General features: G+C 40.8%; 1 protein-coding gene and 1 long non-coding RNA gene across 3 annotated transcripts in view; one reads left to right on the top strand and one right to left on the bottom strand.

Annotated features, from left to right (window-relative positions):
* MED13L (mediator complex subunit 13L) overlaps positions 1-18,554 on the top strand; it is a 307,761-nt gene that overhangs the window by 256,889 nt on the left and 32,318 nt on the right. The window contains exons 9-16 of one of the 2 annotated variants that reach the window (XM_086681776.1): positions 436-540; positions 4,326-5,054; positions 5,884-6,109; positions 7,111-7,216; positions 7,524-7,648; positions 10,996-11,095; positions 16,482-16,699; positions 17,010-17,215. In XM_086681776.1, the coding sequence (XP_086537902.1) occupies positions 436-540; positions 4,326-5,054; positions 5,884-6,109; positions 7,111-7,216; positions 7,524-7,648; positions 10,996-11,095; positions 16,482-16,699; positions 17,010-17,215 (1,815 nt within the window). Of the gene's footprint in view, positions 1-435; positions 541-4,325; positions 5,055-5,883; positions 6,110-7,110; positions 7,217-7,523; positions 7,649-10,995; positions 11,096-16,478; positions 16,700-17,009; positions 17,216-18,554 lie in introns of both variants that reach the window. The other variant, XM_086681775.1, reaches the window with a different exon arrangement.
* On the bottom strand, positions 417-4,305 carry LOC147575311 (uncharacterized). The gene is made up of 2 exons (XR_015242253.1): positions 4,078-4,305; positions 417-671 (listed from the first exon to the last, which is right to left on the bottom strand). It is a non-coding gene; the product is annotated as an uncharacterized LOC147575311 (long non-coding RNA).

The raw sequence follows: 18,554 nt of genomic DNA, 5'->3' as shown, positions 1-18,554 counted from the left end.
GTAAAGTGCTGCCCTTAAATGCTAGTAAATATAGGAGTTTTAAGAATGATTTAAATAGTCTGTCCCAGGGCATGTAATTCACAGATGCTGCGAAAAGATAATTTTAAAAATTTTGGTTATTTCTACAAAATTTAGGTGGCTGTTTAAAGCAACGGCCCATAGTGCCAGGTAGTGTTTTAATTGCTCTGTGTGTCACCCATGTTCAAATGTACTTTATTCTTAAACAGAAGTATTTTGGATCCTGCTTCTTCTAGTGCAAAGAACAAGTTGGTTCCCCCCCCACACACACACATCCTAGCCTTGGGTCGCTTTGAGCCATCTCTCAGCTAGCTAACATTACTATGTGTGATGTATTTGGGTCTTTTAAACATTTTTCTCCCAGAGGTACGAATATTATCTCATGTTGACACAACTCACCTTTTTAACCTTATGTAGGAGGAGCCAAATGTCGACTCCAACTCTTGAAGAAGAGCCTGCTAATAATCCTGCTACTTGGGATTTTGTGGATCCAACCCAAAGAGTCAGCTGTTCTTGCTCTAGGTAGGTGGTGGACGAGGCAGAACGGGGGTCGGATCGGATGGTGGCACCTTTTGTTGGCTGTGTCTCCTGGACTCTCAGACCACTTCTTCCCCATCATTTTGTTTTGTCTTTTCTGTTCAGCCTTCTTCCTCCTCCAGTAGAGAAGAAAAAGATAAGTCTTTTTTTCTATGCAGATGGTACGGTTTTATTGTCAGGCCTCAAAAAGAGCTTTGTTAGATGACTGGCCCTGTGATCCAATTGTTCCCACAAGTTTCTTCACAGTAGCTACCTCAAAACTAAAGGCATCAGTTTGATAAGACAGTCTCTTCCCCTTTAAATGAGTTTATTTCATAATTCTTAATTTTAAAGTAGAGATAAATATTAAATAAGTTGGCTGGAATTTATAGGATTTGGATTAAACAGGCCTTCCATAGATAATTTGTTTTGTTGTTGGTACTGCTGGTGTGTTTTGATGCTTGAGGCAGGTATTTGGTAACAACATCTGCCAATGGCTAAAATTCTTGTTCATTCATTTAGATATTTGAATAGAACCCTGAGTTGATCTCTGTAGAAAATTTTTGCTCTCATGGGTATTACCTTGACTTACCACTCCTTGTGGTAGTGGAGTCCTATTGTCCTGGGCACTCATGAGGGTTCTTAGGTTTCTTTTCTTTTCTCTTCTTTCCTTTCTTAATTTATTTCGAGAGAGAAAAAATGAGAGCGTGCAAGTGGCAAAGGGGGGGGGGGAGAAAGAGAGAGAGAGAGGATATGAATCTTAAGCAGGCTCCATACTCAGCACTGAGCCCAACGCAGGGCTCAATCCCACAACCCTGGGATCATGACCTGAGCCAAAATTAAGAGCTGGTTGCTTAACCGACTGAGGCACCTGGCACCCCAAGGTTCTTGGATTTCTTAAGTGTGTGTCAGCCTTACCCCCAGCTCAGCTGACTGTTGAACATGTGATGGTGATTATTCACTTAATGAGCAACTAAGAGTAGCTTTGCTTCCAAACTGTGTATTTTCACATGGGATACTGCTTAGCACTTAGAAAAAGTTCAGTGGAGATCATGCATATTAAGAAAAAGGCCATTCATTTCCCTAGTTTAGATAGGGGTTCTTAATGTGGCATAAATAAGTTGGCTTCCGAGTAAGGAGGCAGTCAAATGACCCCTGAGAATATATGCAAACTGTGTGTGTGTGTGTGTGTGTGCACGCATGCACACGTGCGCGTGTATACACACTTAAACAACAGTTTTGACACCACCTTCCTGTCCTCCCCTGCCCTTATTGTTGATTCTCTTTGTCAAGCTCTGCCTTACTAGTCAGCCTTTTTTTTTTTTTTCCTTTGAGAAACATTGTAAGTATCAGCCTAATAAAACTCACTATTGATTTTTTCAAAGAGGATGTTTTTGAAGAAGTTGCTCCTCTCTGAGCATGTGAGAATCTCTCTCTGATCTCAGGGTAGGTATGGTATGTCAGCTGAATCTCTGTTTTACTTCTGTTTCTTGGCCATTGTAAATTGTGTGACAAAAAGTATTTTCCTATTAACATGGATTTCTAAACCGCCTACAGCCAAGTTATAGGCCACCTTTAGAAAGCACCTAGGATAAAAATGTTAGTGTATTTAACTTTGCTTGTGCCTTCGTCTTGTTTTTGGTCTTAATCTAGATTTTTCACCTTTTTACTGATTTCTGTGACATTTTTATTTGGTACCTCAAGTTCTTTTTACCTGAAGTGTAAATAAATAACACGTTTTCTTTTGTCCCCTGAAGTTAATCCTTTTTTTTCTTCACCAGATCTTTACCTTCAGGTCTGTTTTGTAGTTATGCATTTGATTCTGTTGAGTCCCAAATATTTATCTCTAGATGTGACTTCCCATATATGCTTTAGTCTTATAATTACGGGGGTACCTTTGAGAAATACCCTTGATATTGACAAGTCTCTTTTCTCACAGATCAGGCACATTTTTTTAAGTCACCATTTTCCCTTCTCAGCCTAGAGACATTATCATTTATATATTTTTCTTCTGTTTTATAGATGATTTTTATCCTTGTATTTCACAATGACTTCCTTTGAAATATCTATGATAGTAATTCTATTTTCCCCATTCTTCTAGCCACTGTGTGTGTTTCTACAATGTTTGGCCCTGCTTCTGGTTTCTTCCCACCAATGGACCACCCATATAGTTAGCTTTCTGAGCCTGATCTGCCTGCCTGCTCCATGGAGGCCTTTTACCTGTTCAGAGATTTGCAGTGATAGTCTGTTACTTACTGATGTGTCCCTAATTGTAACCATTTCACAATGTAGCTGAGTCGTTAAGTACAATTGAAAAAAAAAAAATGACTTTATATGAGATTATCTAGTTTGCAAAAAGTCCTTACTTTGAAGAGGCTATCATAAAATATCTATCAAAGGATTGGTGTGGTGGTGTGGTTAAATGCTCTGAGAAAGTCCAAATGAAAAGGTTTTATGTAAAAGACTTTTAGAGCTTAGGTTTTAAAATAAGCACCCGTAGAAGATTTGATTGAGATATTTTTCAGATGAGACATTCACCTCTTACTGTGGTATGGTGCCCTGCAGATTTAAAGCACAATTTTTACCTTATTGACAATAGCCTTATGCTTAAACAACCTTCTTCAAAGTCAGAATTTTTTTTTTTTTTTTTTTGAGTAGCAAGGACTTTAGCAAGAGTCTTTTTGGATTATCTACTGCAGGATTACCAAACCCATTATGGAATGGTCCACTCCTCACACTGTTTAATGGCCTTATGGGGCAGGGTGGCCATCCTGCTGTCCCACTAAACCATCCCATTATGCCACACAAATCCGTTTTACTGCCCACTAGGGCATCATTTAGTGCAATGCAGCAGTAATTTAATGCCACCCTAGCGGCCTCAGAGAGTTACTGCTACACCGGCAGGAGAGCTTACATGTTTCCCTGGGTTGATTTATATATTGGGAGGAACTGGCTGACCTGCTATATAACTTTGTTGCACAGATTAAACCTTGGCATCGTCTCGTGGGCCCTTACTGAGCAATATCTCACACCTGTGCTTACCAAGAAGTGTGTTAGGGTATGAGCAGACTTGTCATCCTGCTTAGTACAGGTGCATTTGTGTACATGTGTGCTTTTAGTATTCACTCCCCCTCTTCTTACTTCTAAGTTTGTGAGTCTATAAGATCCAAAGTTGTCTTTCCTTCCTTCTTTTTTCCAATAATAGTGGCATATAAGGTTTGTAGTCTGCTTATTCTATTAAATATTTGTAGGATCGACCCTTGGTTTCACACTTTGGGGGAAAATCGCATAATTATTTTGTTCCCGATTGACAAGACTACAAGCTGTTATAAACCATTCTATATTGGACTTAGTAGAGTGTTTGTTGTAAGATAGAAATTGGAAGCTTTTTTTTCTCTCTTTCTTGGTGAATGATCTCATTACTCTTGGTTTTAAAATGCAGTGTGAACACGTTATCTGAGTCCCTTACCAAATTTGAAAGATTTGGGAATTTTGCAAATCCGTCTTTTGGTACGCGCTAGCGACATTAAGTCCGTCTCTTACCTGCTGGATTGTATGCGATCGGTTCACTACTCTCTGTCAGAGTGTGTTGCAGTTTTTGTTATTAGAAAAATAATGAGCCTGGAGACCTTTTCCGTGTGTTAGTGCAGCCAGTGTGTGCTTAGAAGGTACAGCCTTCTCAGAGGCATCTCTTTTGTAATGTCATAATGGTGCAGGGATGTCATACTTCCAGAAGAGTGCGGTTGTTCTCAGGTGTGCGTTTCTTAACCTTATTTTAATTCTCATTTCAGGCATAAACTTCTAAAACGTTGTGCAGTAGGACCCAGTCGACCTCCCGCAGCATCTCAGCCAGGCTTCGGTGCAGGACCATCATCATCTTCATCTTTACCACCTCCTGCTTCCAAGCACAAAACGACAGAAAGACCAGAAAAGGGAGACAAGTTGCAGAAGAGACCCTTGATACCATTTCACCACAGGCCGTCTGTGGCTGACGAGTTCTGTGTGGAGCAAGATACACCAGGACAGAAGCTAGGGTTGGCAGGGATCGACTCCTCCCTAGAGGTGTCTAGCAGTAGGAAGTATGATAAACAAATGGCCGTGCCTTCCAGAAATACAAGCAAGCAAATGAATCTGAATCCTATGGATTCACCTCATTCCCCTATTTCCCCTCTGCCGCCAACACTCAGCCCTCAGCCACGAGGTCAGGAAACGGAGAGTTTGGACCCGCCATCTGTCCCTGTGAACCCAGCCCTCTATGGAAACGGGCTAGAACTCCAGCAGTTGTCAACTCTGGATGACAGAACTGTCCTCGTAGGCCAAAGACTGCCTCTGATGGCAGAGGTCAGCGAGACAGCCTTATATTGTGGGATTAGGCCCTCGAACCCGGAGTCGTCAGACAAGTCGTGGAACAGCTACCGTCTCCCACCCGTTGACGATGCTGAGTTCCGGCCTCCAGAGCTCCAGGGCGAGAGGTGTGATGCCAAAATGGAGGTAAACTCAGAGAGCACCGCGCTGCAAAGGTGAGGAGACTCTGTCCCACCCACCCGATCGCCCGTCGACCGAGGCATAGGGTCTTGAGGATCAGGGCTACCCTCCTCATGTCTCCATTCTGTCCCTCCAGAGCCAAATGAAAGAGGCTTTTCTTCACCATTCGAGACTCTGCATTTGGAAAGTGTTTCAAAGTCAAGTGCTTTGTCCTTCTTGAGGTTTCACACACATGCACACACGTGTCATTGTTTAAACATGTTGGCATATAAAGGTTTCATTATGGCATTTAGTGCATTAGTACGGATTTATTTTTGGCCTGCTGTTCGTTAGTCACAGAACATAGCTTGGTGAGACTTTCCGTATTGTGGTCAGTGCCACCTTTATATGTTGGCACTTTTAAGGAGGGCTTCGGGTGCATTCAAGTGTGTATCCTGCATCTAGTAATAATACTATTTATAGCGCTTTTGAGCTGCCCCATTATTCTTCACAGTTTACACAGACCATCTCAGTTACTCTTCACCACCACCATATTACTACTTTATTTCATAGCTGAGAAAGAAGCGAGGGTCATGCGGTTAGTCACTGGCGTAGATTGAACTTGAACCTAGACAGTCTGTTCTTAAAGCCCATCTGTGCTCTTAACCGGAATCCATGGAATCAGAGACAAAAGCATCTACTCCTCACAAAGACCTACTAAGTTTTATTTGTGAACGTACTCTCTAAAAGAACTTCTTTATAGAGATAAATTTTCTAAGTTTCATTTAAGCTTTGCAAATGCTTTAAATCATAAGTGCTTTTTTTTTTTAAACATCAATCTTTTTACTTTAGCTTGCTTAAATCATTGTTTGTTTTCCCTTTTAGACTCTTAGCACAACCTAACAAACGGTTTAAAATCTGGCAAGAAAAGCAGCCCCAGATGCAGCCACTCCACTTCCTTGACCCATTGCCTCTGTCTCAGCAACCTGGAGACAGTTTGGGAGAAGTCAATGATCCATACACCTTTGAGGATGGCGACATAAAATACATCTTTACGGCAAACAAGAAATGCAAACAAGGGGCAGAGAAAGATTCCCTGAAAAAGAATAAGGTACCATTTAACATAGAGGGTGTCCAGCATGGTGTGGGTTTTGATCTCTGTCAGTACAACGTGTGTGGGAAAACTTCTGAGGCAGAATGTTTGAGATAGTCTTGCCTGATTGCTCTGTCCCCATATTCATGCTCTTGGTACTATTGTATTGAACAGCGTATTGTTCCTTTTTATGTCATGGCTCACCTTTGTTTAAGAGTCCGCTGAGCATAAATGAAGCCTCATATTTTCCAGGCTGTAGCTTGTACAGTGCATGCTTCCTCTCATACGCTAATTCTGGTTGGCCTATGCTCCCTGCTCCCTTCTTTTTAATTATTATTCCAAAACACCCAAAATGTGAAGAAAAAATAGGCTGATGACAGTGTCTATTGTTTATTGAGTGCTTGGTATGTCTACCATACCAAGTGCTTTATATATATGTCTGAATTAATACCAACACTACCTCCTGGCTTATGTCGGTATTACTTTTACTGGTTTCATTGTCATAAAATCGAGTACTGGGGGTGTGTGCTGTCTTTAGCCTTAAATTTTATAGCATTCCAAAATACTGGGCCATTTAAAGAGGTATTCTTGAGAGTAGAGGAAATAGGACAATTAACAAGCCAGTACCGTTCCGGAAAATGCTTCCAGGATTCCTTTACAGAGATCTGTCTGGGTCCAGAAAGCTCGAACCACAATTCAGCATCTAAAATGTTATTAAAGGCAGCTTTTAACACCATGGCAGGACTGTAGTCAAATGCCACCAGTACTGATTAGCCATAAAACCCAGATTGACTCAGAATATGCCATAGGATTGGAGGGAAAGTGTGGGAGTTTTGGGTTCTGTTTAAATTCAGGGAAAAGGACCGATCTTTTATTTCCCTTGGTTGCATAGACCATGGTTTATCATACTTGTGCTCATAACAAGTTCCATTCTCCCCTCTAATTCTTTGTGTTCTCCCTCATATTCCACACTTTGGGTTGGTGTTCATGTGTTTTGTTTGGCTGAATTTATTATACAGTCAGAGGATGGATTTGGTACCAAGGATGTCACTACACCAGGTCATTCCACGCCGGTGCCTGATGGGAAAAATGCCATGTCTATTTTCAGTTCTGCTACTAAAACAGGTGTGTACAATGATTATTTGCCTCACTTGGATTGTTGCTAAAGTAAAATGCAAGGGAGATGCTTCTCAATTTAGAATTATATTTTTACTGTAATACCAATAATTTGATCTCATCTTGAATTTTTCATTGTTTGTTTTTCAGTTATTTTCAAAACTGATAAACATATTTGGAAATAATTGTCTCTAAATTTAACTGAAAACCTAGGGAAAAAATTCACAGGCAGGTCTGCTCGTTGAGACCCATGTCCTCTCCTCGGTCCTCTCTCGGTAAAGTTGTTCATTCTGGGTCTTCGCCTCCTTCCCTGCAGATGTCCGGCAGGACAGTGCTGCTGGCAGAGCCGGCTCCAGTAGCCTTACCCAGGTGACAGATCTGGCACCTTCCCTGCACGACCTAGACAACATCTTTGATAATTCCGATGACGACGAACTTGGGGTGAGTCTGCCATGGCTCCACAAGCAGAAACTTCCCGAAATGGGAGGATGTGTGTCGCTGTTGGAGCTCCTCCTTACTGTTTGGTCTGCTGAATTTGGGGGCCCTGTTTCAGGTTCAGAATCCTCTTCAAAAACGTTGGTATACCTTGAAAGGATTCTAAAAGTGGCTCGTGTCGTCTCTAACACGCCTTGGGTTCTGTTTGTTGATGGTTGTTTTTTTTGTTTTTTTATTATTAGTGTTATTCCTGTTGTAAATATTAAAATCTTTCACATTCAGTATAAGTGCTGCCGAAGCTTCACATTTAGTTTAAAAACATTTTTTTTAAAGACTGAGCGCTTTTTTTTCTTTTAGGTTTTATTTATTTATTTTGAAAGAAACAGAAAGCGAGTGGGAGAGGGGCAAAGAGGGAGAGAATCCCCAGCAGGCTCTGTGCTGTCAGCACGGAACCCAACATAGGGCTCGAACTCACAAACCACGAGATCGTAACCTGAGCCGAAACCAAGAAGTCGATGCTTAGCTGACTGAGCCACCCAGCTGCTCCTTTCACAGTTAATTTTTAAATCCTTCTAACTATCATGAGACTAGTAGAAGTGTATTATGTAGACCCTTTAGCTCAGATTTTAAAGATAATGCCCATAACGTTTTATTCATCTCATCAGTCAGAAAGTAGTCTACATTTTGAGAGATAGACGAGTATGATGCATACTTTTTAAGGTTATGACACCGTAGTGGGGAAGTAGGATTTACGTACAAAGAAGTTAAATAATACCAGGTATGATGTGGTTAAAGTGACAGATAAAATTTAAAATTCTTGGGTGAACAGCTGAACTGAGTCAGGAAATTTGTGTCCTCATCCTCCTAACCACCTGTGTACTTTTGGGCAAATAGAAGTACCTATAATTTCTGGGGGGCCTAGAAATGAGTAAGATAGGCCCTCTCTTCAGAGAAGTAAGTTTATTTTTCTATCACTTATGTATTTACCTTCCTTCCCTTCTGCCCTTTTCCCATATATTTGTTAATCACTTGATGGTCAGTTCCGTTGTGACATGTACACGAGGTTACAAATATTACCACCCTTATACTTGAGATACTCACAGACCTCAGGAGAAATAGCTTGTAAATAAATGTAAACATATACTTCAAAAATACACACACACACACACACACACACGTGTACGTACTTATTACTGAGAGTGTAGTAATTGACTTGCGTCTAAAGATGATGGGTGTTCAAGTACGAAGTGACAGGCAAACAGTGTTTAAGTTAAGGCTTAAACTTTAAGTAGGAATCAGAATTCTAAAGCCTGTTCTCACTGTAAAATAAAATGTATCTGATTAACCGATATTTTACACTATTAGTAATGTAAGTACTTAGAAGATGATATCATAATGGCCTCCAAGAATGGATTTGACTTGAGATGTGGAAAGACAGGGTTATTGAGATAGAGGGGAGAGACATCAGTTCGAGCCTGGAATGAGCCTTGATTAAGCAACAAGAACGAACTAGCTTGGGGTTGGGGGGATAAAGAACAGACCACTGGTCTGCTCTCTGACTGGTGGGTAAAGATTGACAGGGTTAAGAAGGTTTTTGACCATCCTTATGGCTTTGGACTTTGAACTCGGCCTGTAATATGTTCCTCTGTGAAGGCTGCTGAGTGTGGACCTGAGCTGGCTTCCATCAGTCTCTTACACAGAAAGCAGGGGTACTGTTGGGTAACTTTCGTTGGATTAAAACACAAGGACCTAAATTCAGGCAGTGGCTGCATGAAGGAAAAGGACACGGCAAGGAGAAAAACATTAATACGAGAAATGACATGTTTCCTTGTGGTAGATCCGGGCATCGGAGAGCCATTTGGAACGTGACTGTCGCCCTAAAGCCGGGTATTGTCTGGGATTGGTTTTGATGATCCTTAGGGTTTGGTCAGATGCTTCGGTAGTGATGGTGGGGAGGAAATATGAAAAGGAATTAAAGAGAAGTAGAAAGAAGTAAGAAAAGGGAAAAAGCAAGCATTACAGAGCAGCTGGGGACTGTTCACACCACCATCCCTAGTGATTCCTGTTGGTGTCCGAGCCCCGGCACTTATACTCTCTGTGTAAATCATGTATTCCTGTTGGACCAAATGAAGATACATTTACTTTTTTTTTTTTTAATATAGTTTTAGGAACGTTAATGTGTGATGGAGGGTTGGCCATTTTTAATCTAATTTTCATTTCTCCGAAATGTTTGTTCACTCTGATTTCTAGCCTGGCATTTAATCAAGAGAATCATTCACCTTAGAACCGTTTTTGCTAATTTGTCTTACTGATAACTCGCATTATGTGGCTGTTGTCCACGTTTCATCTCAGATGTCTTTGAATTTAATTTCACACTTCAACTCTATGTCATTGAATAAATACACATAAAGGCTTTCTGTTTGTGAGAATCTTTTTTCCTTTGGTCACCAATTCATTTGAGTTCTTAAAGATAATCTTGCCTATTAAAAGACTTAATTTCTTTTGAATAACAAAGAAAATTCCTCTGCATATTTCAGTAATTTTATGTGATATGGTTATTTTTTATGAAGAAGAATAGTAAATGTGGGAATAGGAGTAGAAGATACGTGTTCGTGTGTGTGTGTGTGTGTGTGTGTGTGTGCGCTTGTGTGTGTGTGTGGTGAAAAATGAAAGCGTAATACTTTGGGAGGACTTGAGGTCACTTCTTTTAACTGCCTGCTTCCAAACAGAAGGAAAACCAGACTGATAATTAATTACTACTTGGAGGCACCACCCTAATTTAATTATTGTGTCCCTGAAACCACTTCTCTAATCACCTGGGAGGAAGATTTGCTTAAGGTCTGCAAGTTCTGCTTTGCTGGTGCAATCTGCCCTTACAAGATCTGTGCAGAGACTTAGTCACTCTGGTTTTCATTCTTGATAAGCTTGTAGCCTTCTCCTTTGCTTCACTGTCTGCTGGTATTACCAGAAGTTCGCTTGGTAAATCCTGTGTAAGGAAGCATCTTTCCTTCATTCCAGAATATCAGTAGGCACATGTTAAGAAATAGTTGACTAATGGGGCGCCTGGGTGGTTCAGTCGGTTGAGCGTCTGACTTCAGCCCAGGTCATGATCCCGCACTTCAGGCGTTCGAGCCCTGCGTCGGGCTCTGTGCTGGCGGCTTGGAGCCTGGACCCTGCTTCGGATTCTGTGTCTTCCCTGCTGTCTGCCCCTCCCCCACTTGCACTCTGTCTCTCTGTCTCCCAGAAATAAACAAACATTTAAAAAAAATCCAAAAAAAAGAAAAAGAAGTAGTTGTGGCTCTACTTGTATACACGTGTGTTGCCCTGTTTTAATAAAAATAATCTTTCCTTAGGCTGCATCACCTGCGCTGCGCTCATCCAAAATGCCTGCAGTTGGGGCAGAAGACCGGCCTCTTGGGAAGGACGGAAGAGCTGCTGTTCCATACCCACCAAGTAAGAAAAGGAAATTGAGCTTTGCCGTGCTATTTACAACTTACACAGAGTGTTCTCATACTCACTGGTGCCTTATCTGAGACTCCCCTCTCCCTGCCTCTTTTCTTTTAACGGAATATTAACTGCAAGTGAAAACTTGTACAAGTTAGAATGCCTTCAATGGCAGGCAGCTAAGACACCATCTTCGTTTGAATTCCTTTTGCTGTTTTTTTCAAATTAAGAATTAACTTTTGTGGTTTAAAATGTGGAAAAACATGTTTTAGGTTTGTTTCTCTAATAGCCCTTTTCCCAGTAGAATAAATGCTACGCAATGATTTTTAGAATGATATTCCACTATAAGAGTGTAAGATGTTTCAATTTTCGTAAATTTAATTTACACAAGAATGATGAACATTTGTTTTCTATGGTCCTTTTCCTAATTCATACTGAGCTTTTTGTGTTTCCTTTTGAGATCAACTACTTTATTATGTTTGATGACAAGAGGAGGAACTTCTTCCCCCACCCCCACCCCCCACCCCCCCCAATTATTCTTCACCCTAGGAAACTACATTATTCTACGAGAGAAAAGAAAGTCAGGGTAGCTTATGTGGATACTCTGAAGCAGAAACATAATTCCATTGCAAATCATTCTTTAATACCTTCTCATTAACTTCAGCTGGTAATGAGAAGAAATTGAGGGGAAAAACCACTATGTCATAGGGATGAGTCAAAAAGTTTTATGAACCTATAAATGTGTGCTGATTTACTCAAATGTAGAAGTGTGAAGTATACAGAGATTGGATTTTGACAGCTTTAGGAGATCCATAGCTTTTTAAAATATGCAAAGCTTTCTCAAGCATGACATGTATGAAAATGAATAATGGTAGCCAGCCAGTCGCTGTAGTTTTTTTTAATTAAACATTTTTCTTTTTTTATTACTCTGCACTGCAGAATTTTGCAAACATGGAATTCACAGATTAAAAGAAACAATATTAAGATAGATACCTATGGAATAGGTCAGATGAATGAATTTTTTCCCTTGTTTTGAACCAGTTAATCCGCTGCCCTTTTTGACATTAAGTGACAATGTAGCGATGTTAAATGTTAAAATGTCTGATGACTTGTCCAAGATTATTGGACTCAAAATATTGCATTCAGAAACCACTCTGCTAGGAAGTGTCATTGCTCAGGAAAGTATATGGTATACTTTCTTCTCTCTCTCATTTTTATTCAGAAAATAATTGTTTCAAAAAGAAGCTACTCAAAATTTTATAATAAAGTACAGGTTATAAAAATTAATTTGCAATATAGCAAAAATATTAGCATTAGGATAATACATCTATATAAGAGTGAATGGGATCTTTTGAAGTGCATGAAGTATGTGTGAGGAAATGTGTGGAAATGGACATATCTGCAATATATCCTCCCGCAACATGACAGTGAAATAGCATGGCAAGAAGTTCCTCATCTTTATTGTACATGGAGGTGGAAGACAGACATATTATAAAATTTAGTGTGTAGAGCAGCACCATCCAATGTAATAGAAATACAGTGTGAATTGAGAGCCACATAGCAATTTTAAATTTTCTGGTAGCATTAAAGAACACAAAAAGAACCATGTAAAATTAATTTAAATAATATGTTTATATAACTTAATCTAACCAAAATAGTGTCATTTTTACATGTAATCAGTATTAAAAATATTGAGGTGTTTTACATTCCCTTTTTGAACTAACTCTCTAGAACCTGGTGTATGTTTTATACGCACAGCGCGTCTCACTTTGGACAGCACCTGGTTTGCGTGCTCTAGAGCCATATGCGGCAGTGGATACGGTCTTGGACGGAATAGGTCCACAGTTACTCATTTGCATATGTCATAACATAATAATGAAGAGAGCAGCACACAGTAATAACTAGGTTTGGTTTAGCACCAAGTCTGTGTTAAGGTAATGTTATAGCAGTACATACAATAACACCCCTCATCTCCAGTCCATTCTGGTAGCTGTTCCTGCTCTTGCTTTAACATTTTTAGAGGGAAAATCCAAGAGGCAAGCCATGGAGGAGCCTTTCTTTTTGGAGGACCAGAGTGTTTCTCTGGTTTCTGTCGTCTTTCTGTCTCATCCATGTCGAGTGCAGTTTGTTTTTTCATCTCAAACGTTGTTTAGGGTCATATCTTTTCAGAAATTCCTTGTAACTTAACAGCATTTTCATCTTTTTGCAGTCAAAAGAAAACGGGCATGGCGGACTAATTATTACTCGCTTCATCACTTATTGAATGTTTCGGTGTTATGTGGCAAAGTGTTGACTTCCATGCATACGTTATGTTATTTAATGTATATCAGAAAAAAATAGGAAGGTAGATACGATTACCATTTGGCAGATGAGGAACTTGAGCTAGAGAGGCTATGAGTCTTCCTTAAGAATATCTGACAATGGGGCTCCTGGCTGGCTCAGTCAGTGGAGTGTGTGACTCTTTTTAAATTTTTTTTTACATTTATTTATTTTCGAGAGAGAGAGAGCACAAGTGGGGGAGAGGCAGAGAGAGGGAGACACAGAATCCGAAACAGGCTCCAGGCTCCGAGCTATGAGCACAGAGCCCGACGCGGGACTCGAACCCATGAACCATGAGATCATGACCTGAGCCGAAGTCAGACGCTCGTCTGACTGAGCCACCCAGGTGCCCCGGGAGTGTGTGACTCTTGATCTCAGGGTTGTGAGTTGAGACTCCCATGTTGGGTGTAGAGATTACTTAAAAATAAAATCTTAAAAAAATACAGATTTGATAATAAGAATGCTAAGGCCACTTTTTAAAGTGAATCTCTGGCAAGTGGAATCTCATTTTCCATACTTTCTTGTGTGTGTTCTTTTTTTACTTTTGATAAAAAATGTCACGGTTCCTGAGGTGTTGAAAATTGACATATGCAGCTTTGTTAGGTAGCATCAAAGAATTTGAGGATCCCCAAGTGGGAAACGCCTTTAGTACATTTCTTAGAGAAAATTTAGACACTAATTTAATAAAATAATTCTTGGTAAAATTTCATGCATAGCCAGAACACCTGTATGTGAAGGAAAGGCTTTAAGTTTGTTGTCATTTTAACACAAAGAGAATTTGTACAGTTTATTTTCCAAATATTTACTTGGTGATTAAGATCTATAGTAGGAGTTTGAAACTTTTGTGAAGCAGACTTAGAGTTTAAAATGTTATACAGAAACATTAATTTTGTTTTAAATTATCAGTAGTTTGCTCTTTGGCTTGGGAAAAGGAGTAGGGACTAAAAGATAAAGGTGATGGATGTACTTCAAGTGTAACCTAACTCAGTGTTAAAGTCTTCAGTCTTGTTTCAAGGAAAACTATTGATCTGGTGGCTGCTACATTTGAAGACCATGTTTCCTTCTCAGACTCCACTGGTTCTCTGAGATTTTCTGGCTTGGCTTGTATCCCTAGTTCCATGAATTGTCAGATTCCTTAAGGGTAAAATACTGTCCTAGCAAGAAGGTGCCTTGAAGATCTACTGGGGCGGGGGGGGGGTGGCGTTAGTTTTTCCTCTTTTCTCTCTTTTTTTCTTAATTGGCAGCAGCAGGTACCATTTTGTATGATGAAATCTTACACAGAATCCTATTATAGGAAATAGAAGTGGAAATAAATGATGAGAGTCAAAGTTGGGATCTGAAATCCTGTCTGTTGGCCTCTTCCTTCCCTTGTTTTATAGAGGAGCACCTAAAGCCTTATTCAGGATTATATAGTTGTTTAACTGGGAAACATTGTAAAGATCATCTGGTACAGAAGTTCTCACCATTCTTCTGCCTCCACATGGTAGAGGCTTCCCGCCCCCCCCCCCCCCCCGCCCCCGCCCCCGCCCTCCACAAACAGAGGAAAGCCGGCAAGCCTGGTGAGAATCACACATTTAGTCCAGCCAAGTAGGTGAAGGATCGGAGGCCCTGAGGGCGGAGGTGACCTGACCTGACCATAGCAGTGCTGAGCTGTGAGCGCCTGGACTGCGGAAGCGTTCCCAGTGCTGCCGCCATGCAGCTCTGCCTCAGACTCTCTAGCGCGGGGCAGAGCACAATGTAGTTACTCCAGAAGTCCTCTCTTAGTCTGTTCAGTGGTTACCGTTTGCCTCTTCACATGTTGAAGCTACTTGGGCACCTGGGCGGCTCCGTTGGTTAAACGTCCTACTCTTGGTTTCGGCTCAGGTCATGATCTCACAGTTCGTGAGTTCAAGCCCCACGTCAGACTCTGCCCTTGACAGTGTGGCGCCTGCTTGAGATTCTCTCTCTTTTTTTCTCTCTGTACCTCCCCTGCTTTCTCTGTCTCTCTCTCTCTCTCAATAAATAAATAAACTTAAAAAAGTTTTTTAAAAAGTCTTGTAAAATGTTGACGTTGCTAGAAAGAGCAATGTGATGGGAAATTGGGACATCAGATAGCTTTCCAAAACCGTGATTTAAATTCATGGCTCCAAATTTGTAAATAAATTTGCTGTACAGGACACCCCCTAGTGGCCAAATTTCACAACCACAACTGGCATTGCATTATATTCGCCTCAGCTTTGAAGAGTCAGTCATTGCCTTAATGAGCCACTGTTCATGATGGTGGCCAACCTCAGGTATATGAAAATGCTTTTTAAAAAAAGGATTGAGAGTCACTGTTCTCTAAGTATTTCTTAAAATATCCTTTTTTTAACCAGTTGATTTTTAATAAATCTTTTGAGTCTAAGTAGGATTATTAAACCTAACTGTGAAGTTTCATTTTAATGTCAATATGGAAAGAGATCGTGGAACCATTTCCCCAAAGAGCAGTGAGTGTGGTGGATTTTTCAAACTAGCTAAGTAATTACTACATCTAAACCACCCTTCCAGCTCTAAATTTTTATTTTTTGTAGTATAAGTGCCTGATGGATTTTCCATGTAAAATTTGCTAGATGACATTTTTATATAATTCTGAAATATTTCATACATATTCGTAAGCAGAGATAGAACTTTTAATAAAGTTATTCCGTCAGATTTCTTTCAGCTTCTACTTATCTCCTCTCCTTATGCTTTTCAGGCAATCATTTGTTAGAAGAAAAATGTATGTTACGTAGACTTTGTCCACTTAATTAACGTGAAATCAAATCATAAAGCATCAGGGGGATAGTGGTAAAGTTCCAGAAAGGATAGTTTTCTGGTGATGACCTTATTCTTAGAAACTTCCATTATTAATATTCTATGGTGTAACTGATACGACCATTCAATTAGCATTATTTCTGATGCAAGTAGGGCGCCTGCCTATGAACTGGGATGTTTTAGAAGTCCTGCCTGTTAAAATATTACTGTTTTTTCTTTTCTCTCTCTCTCTGTCTCTCTCTCTCTTTATCCCTCCTTCCTTCCCTCCCTCCCTCCCTCCCTCCCTCCCTCCCTTCCTTAGCAGTTGCAGACTTGCAAAGGATGTTTCCCACCCCTCCTTCTTTGGAACAGCACCCTGCATTTTCTCCTGTGATGAATTATAAAGATGGAATCAGTTCAGAGACAGTGACAGCATTAGGCATGATGGAGAGCCCTATGGTCAGTATGGTTTCAACACAGCTCACTGAATTCAAAATGGAAGTAGAAGATGGATTAGGAAGTCCCAAGCCAGAGGAAGTAAAGGTAATTGCCAGTATATTAATCTTACCAGGGCAGGGCAGGGCAGGGCAGTTTTTAAGCAGATTCATATGCATCTTCAAGATAGTATTATCTATATGCCATACATACCTAAGTTCCTAAGAATCCTCACAGTGGATCGTGAGGTACATTGTTTTGTATATAAATTATAGTGTCTTGATCAACTTATAATTTTGGCATTAGCATGTTCTGCTGACGAAATGAGAGAAATGCTGAATTCCAGTGATTGTTGTTGCTGTTGTGGCGTCCTGAGTCGTTCACCGACATTATCACTGGCCCCCTCTTGTTGTCACAGGACTTTTCATACGTGCACAAAGTTCCAACTTTTCAACCTTTCGTGGGTTCCTCCATGTTTGCTCCACTGAAGATGTTGCCGAGCCAGTGCCTGCTACCTCTGAAGATACCTGATGCCTGTCTGTTTCGGCCTTCGTGGGCGGTGCCTCCTAAAATTGAACAGCTGCCCATGCCGCCTGCAGCCATTTTCAGTAGAGACGGTTACAAGTACGTGCCGGGATCTGCATCGAGCTACTGGCCATGTGAATGGGTTTTGAGCTTAACTAAATATTTATCTACAGTGATGACATCACATACCATTTAAAACTTTCCTTTCTTGGCCATTCGTGTTTTTGCGCACATTATTTTGTATCGAAAGTGTACATGTCTTCTGAACCAAATTTCACGTACACAGATAAATTGAGGTTATTTGTATAGAGAACCACGGTGTTCGTGCTCATTCCATATCAAATCACTGTCTACCACGAATCAAACACTAGACTGGAGCTTAGGATACATTACTTACTTAAAAACACTACCATTTTGGGGGTAGTATTGGTAAGTACTTGGTTTGTGACTTGATGACTCCAAGTGTGTTCACTGAAGGCACTTTAAAATGAAGTAATAACATGGAGACTTTCTCTGATGCTGACCCCACATCATAAGAAAGCAGCAACAGAGGTGGTAGGAGAAGAGGAAGGAAGAGGCTGGGTTTACGGTAGCTTGGGCACTTTCCACTCTGTCAAAAAACAGTACTTACATCAGCAACGCAGAGTCCGTTTCCCCTATGATTCATAATTTCTTAATAAAATACATGCTATAAAATAGAAGGCCACAAACTCAAATTTCTGTCAGGACCAGGCAAGCAATGTACGGACAACGTGGACTGGGGAAAGCAAACGACTTGACAGCACCAATGGTCAGTGTCCCCCAGCGGGATGGCAGGGACGGGCAGGGTCCGTGATGGACCCGCTGAGAGAAGGCCTCTTTGGAAGTGACTGTTTGCCGTGCGGCGACAGCACATAGTTCACACAAGGATGTGGGAGCCTGGAGATCTGCATGTTTATATACATTTCCTTTTTACAAACGTTGCTAATTAGTCCAGAGTTACGTTTTAGGAACCAGTAAGACAAGAAGACAAATTCCAGATCCAGTCTGTGGGCTCCATTTGTGACATCAGATGAAACCATCTTGATGAAACCAACGTTAGTGTCCCAAACGGGCTTTATGCTCACGTATGTGAAGTGAGTAGGGGATTGAAAAACCGCGACGCAGGTGTGGGATAAAAGAACCCAGACTTGGGAAGGTACCGCTGTGCTGACATAGGACTCCATTCCTGCTTCTCCCTTTTTTGTTTCCTCCTGTCTGTGACCTTAAATGACCATCTGATCGGAGTCTCCCCTTCTTTAAAATGGTATAATCCCGCCCTCCTTCCCACACAAGATTTTCGAAAGGCTCCAGCAACTAATGGTTGGGGAAGTATTGTGGCAGTGACGACTCACCAGCAGTGTGAAAGAGTGTGCTCGAAAGGCCCCTGGTGGTGACCCCTCTGGCTGGTCTCCTGCTG

This window comes from Puma concolor, chromosome D3, assembly GCF_028749965.1.
Source record: "Puma concolor isolate L17-30 chromosome D3, mPumCon1.1.hap2, whole genome shotgun sequence".
Lineage (NCBI taxonomy): Eukaryota > Metazoa > Chordata > Mammalia > Carnivora > Felidae > Puma > Puma concolor.
The sequence above is the reverse complement of the archived record's forward strand: the minus strand, read 5'-3'. Positions and strand labels throughout refer to the sequence as shown.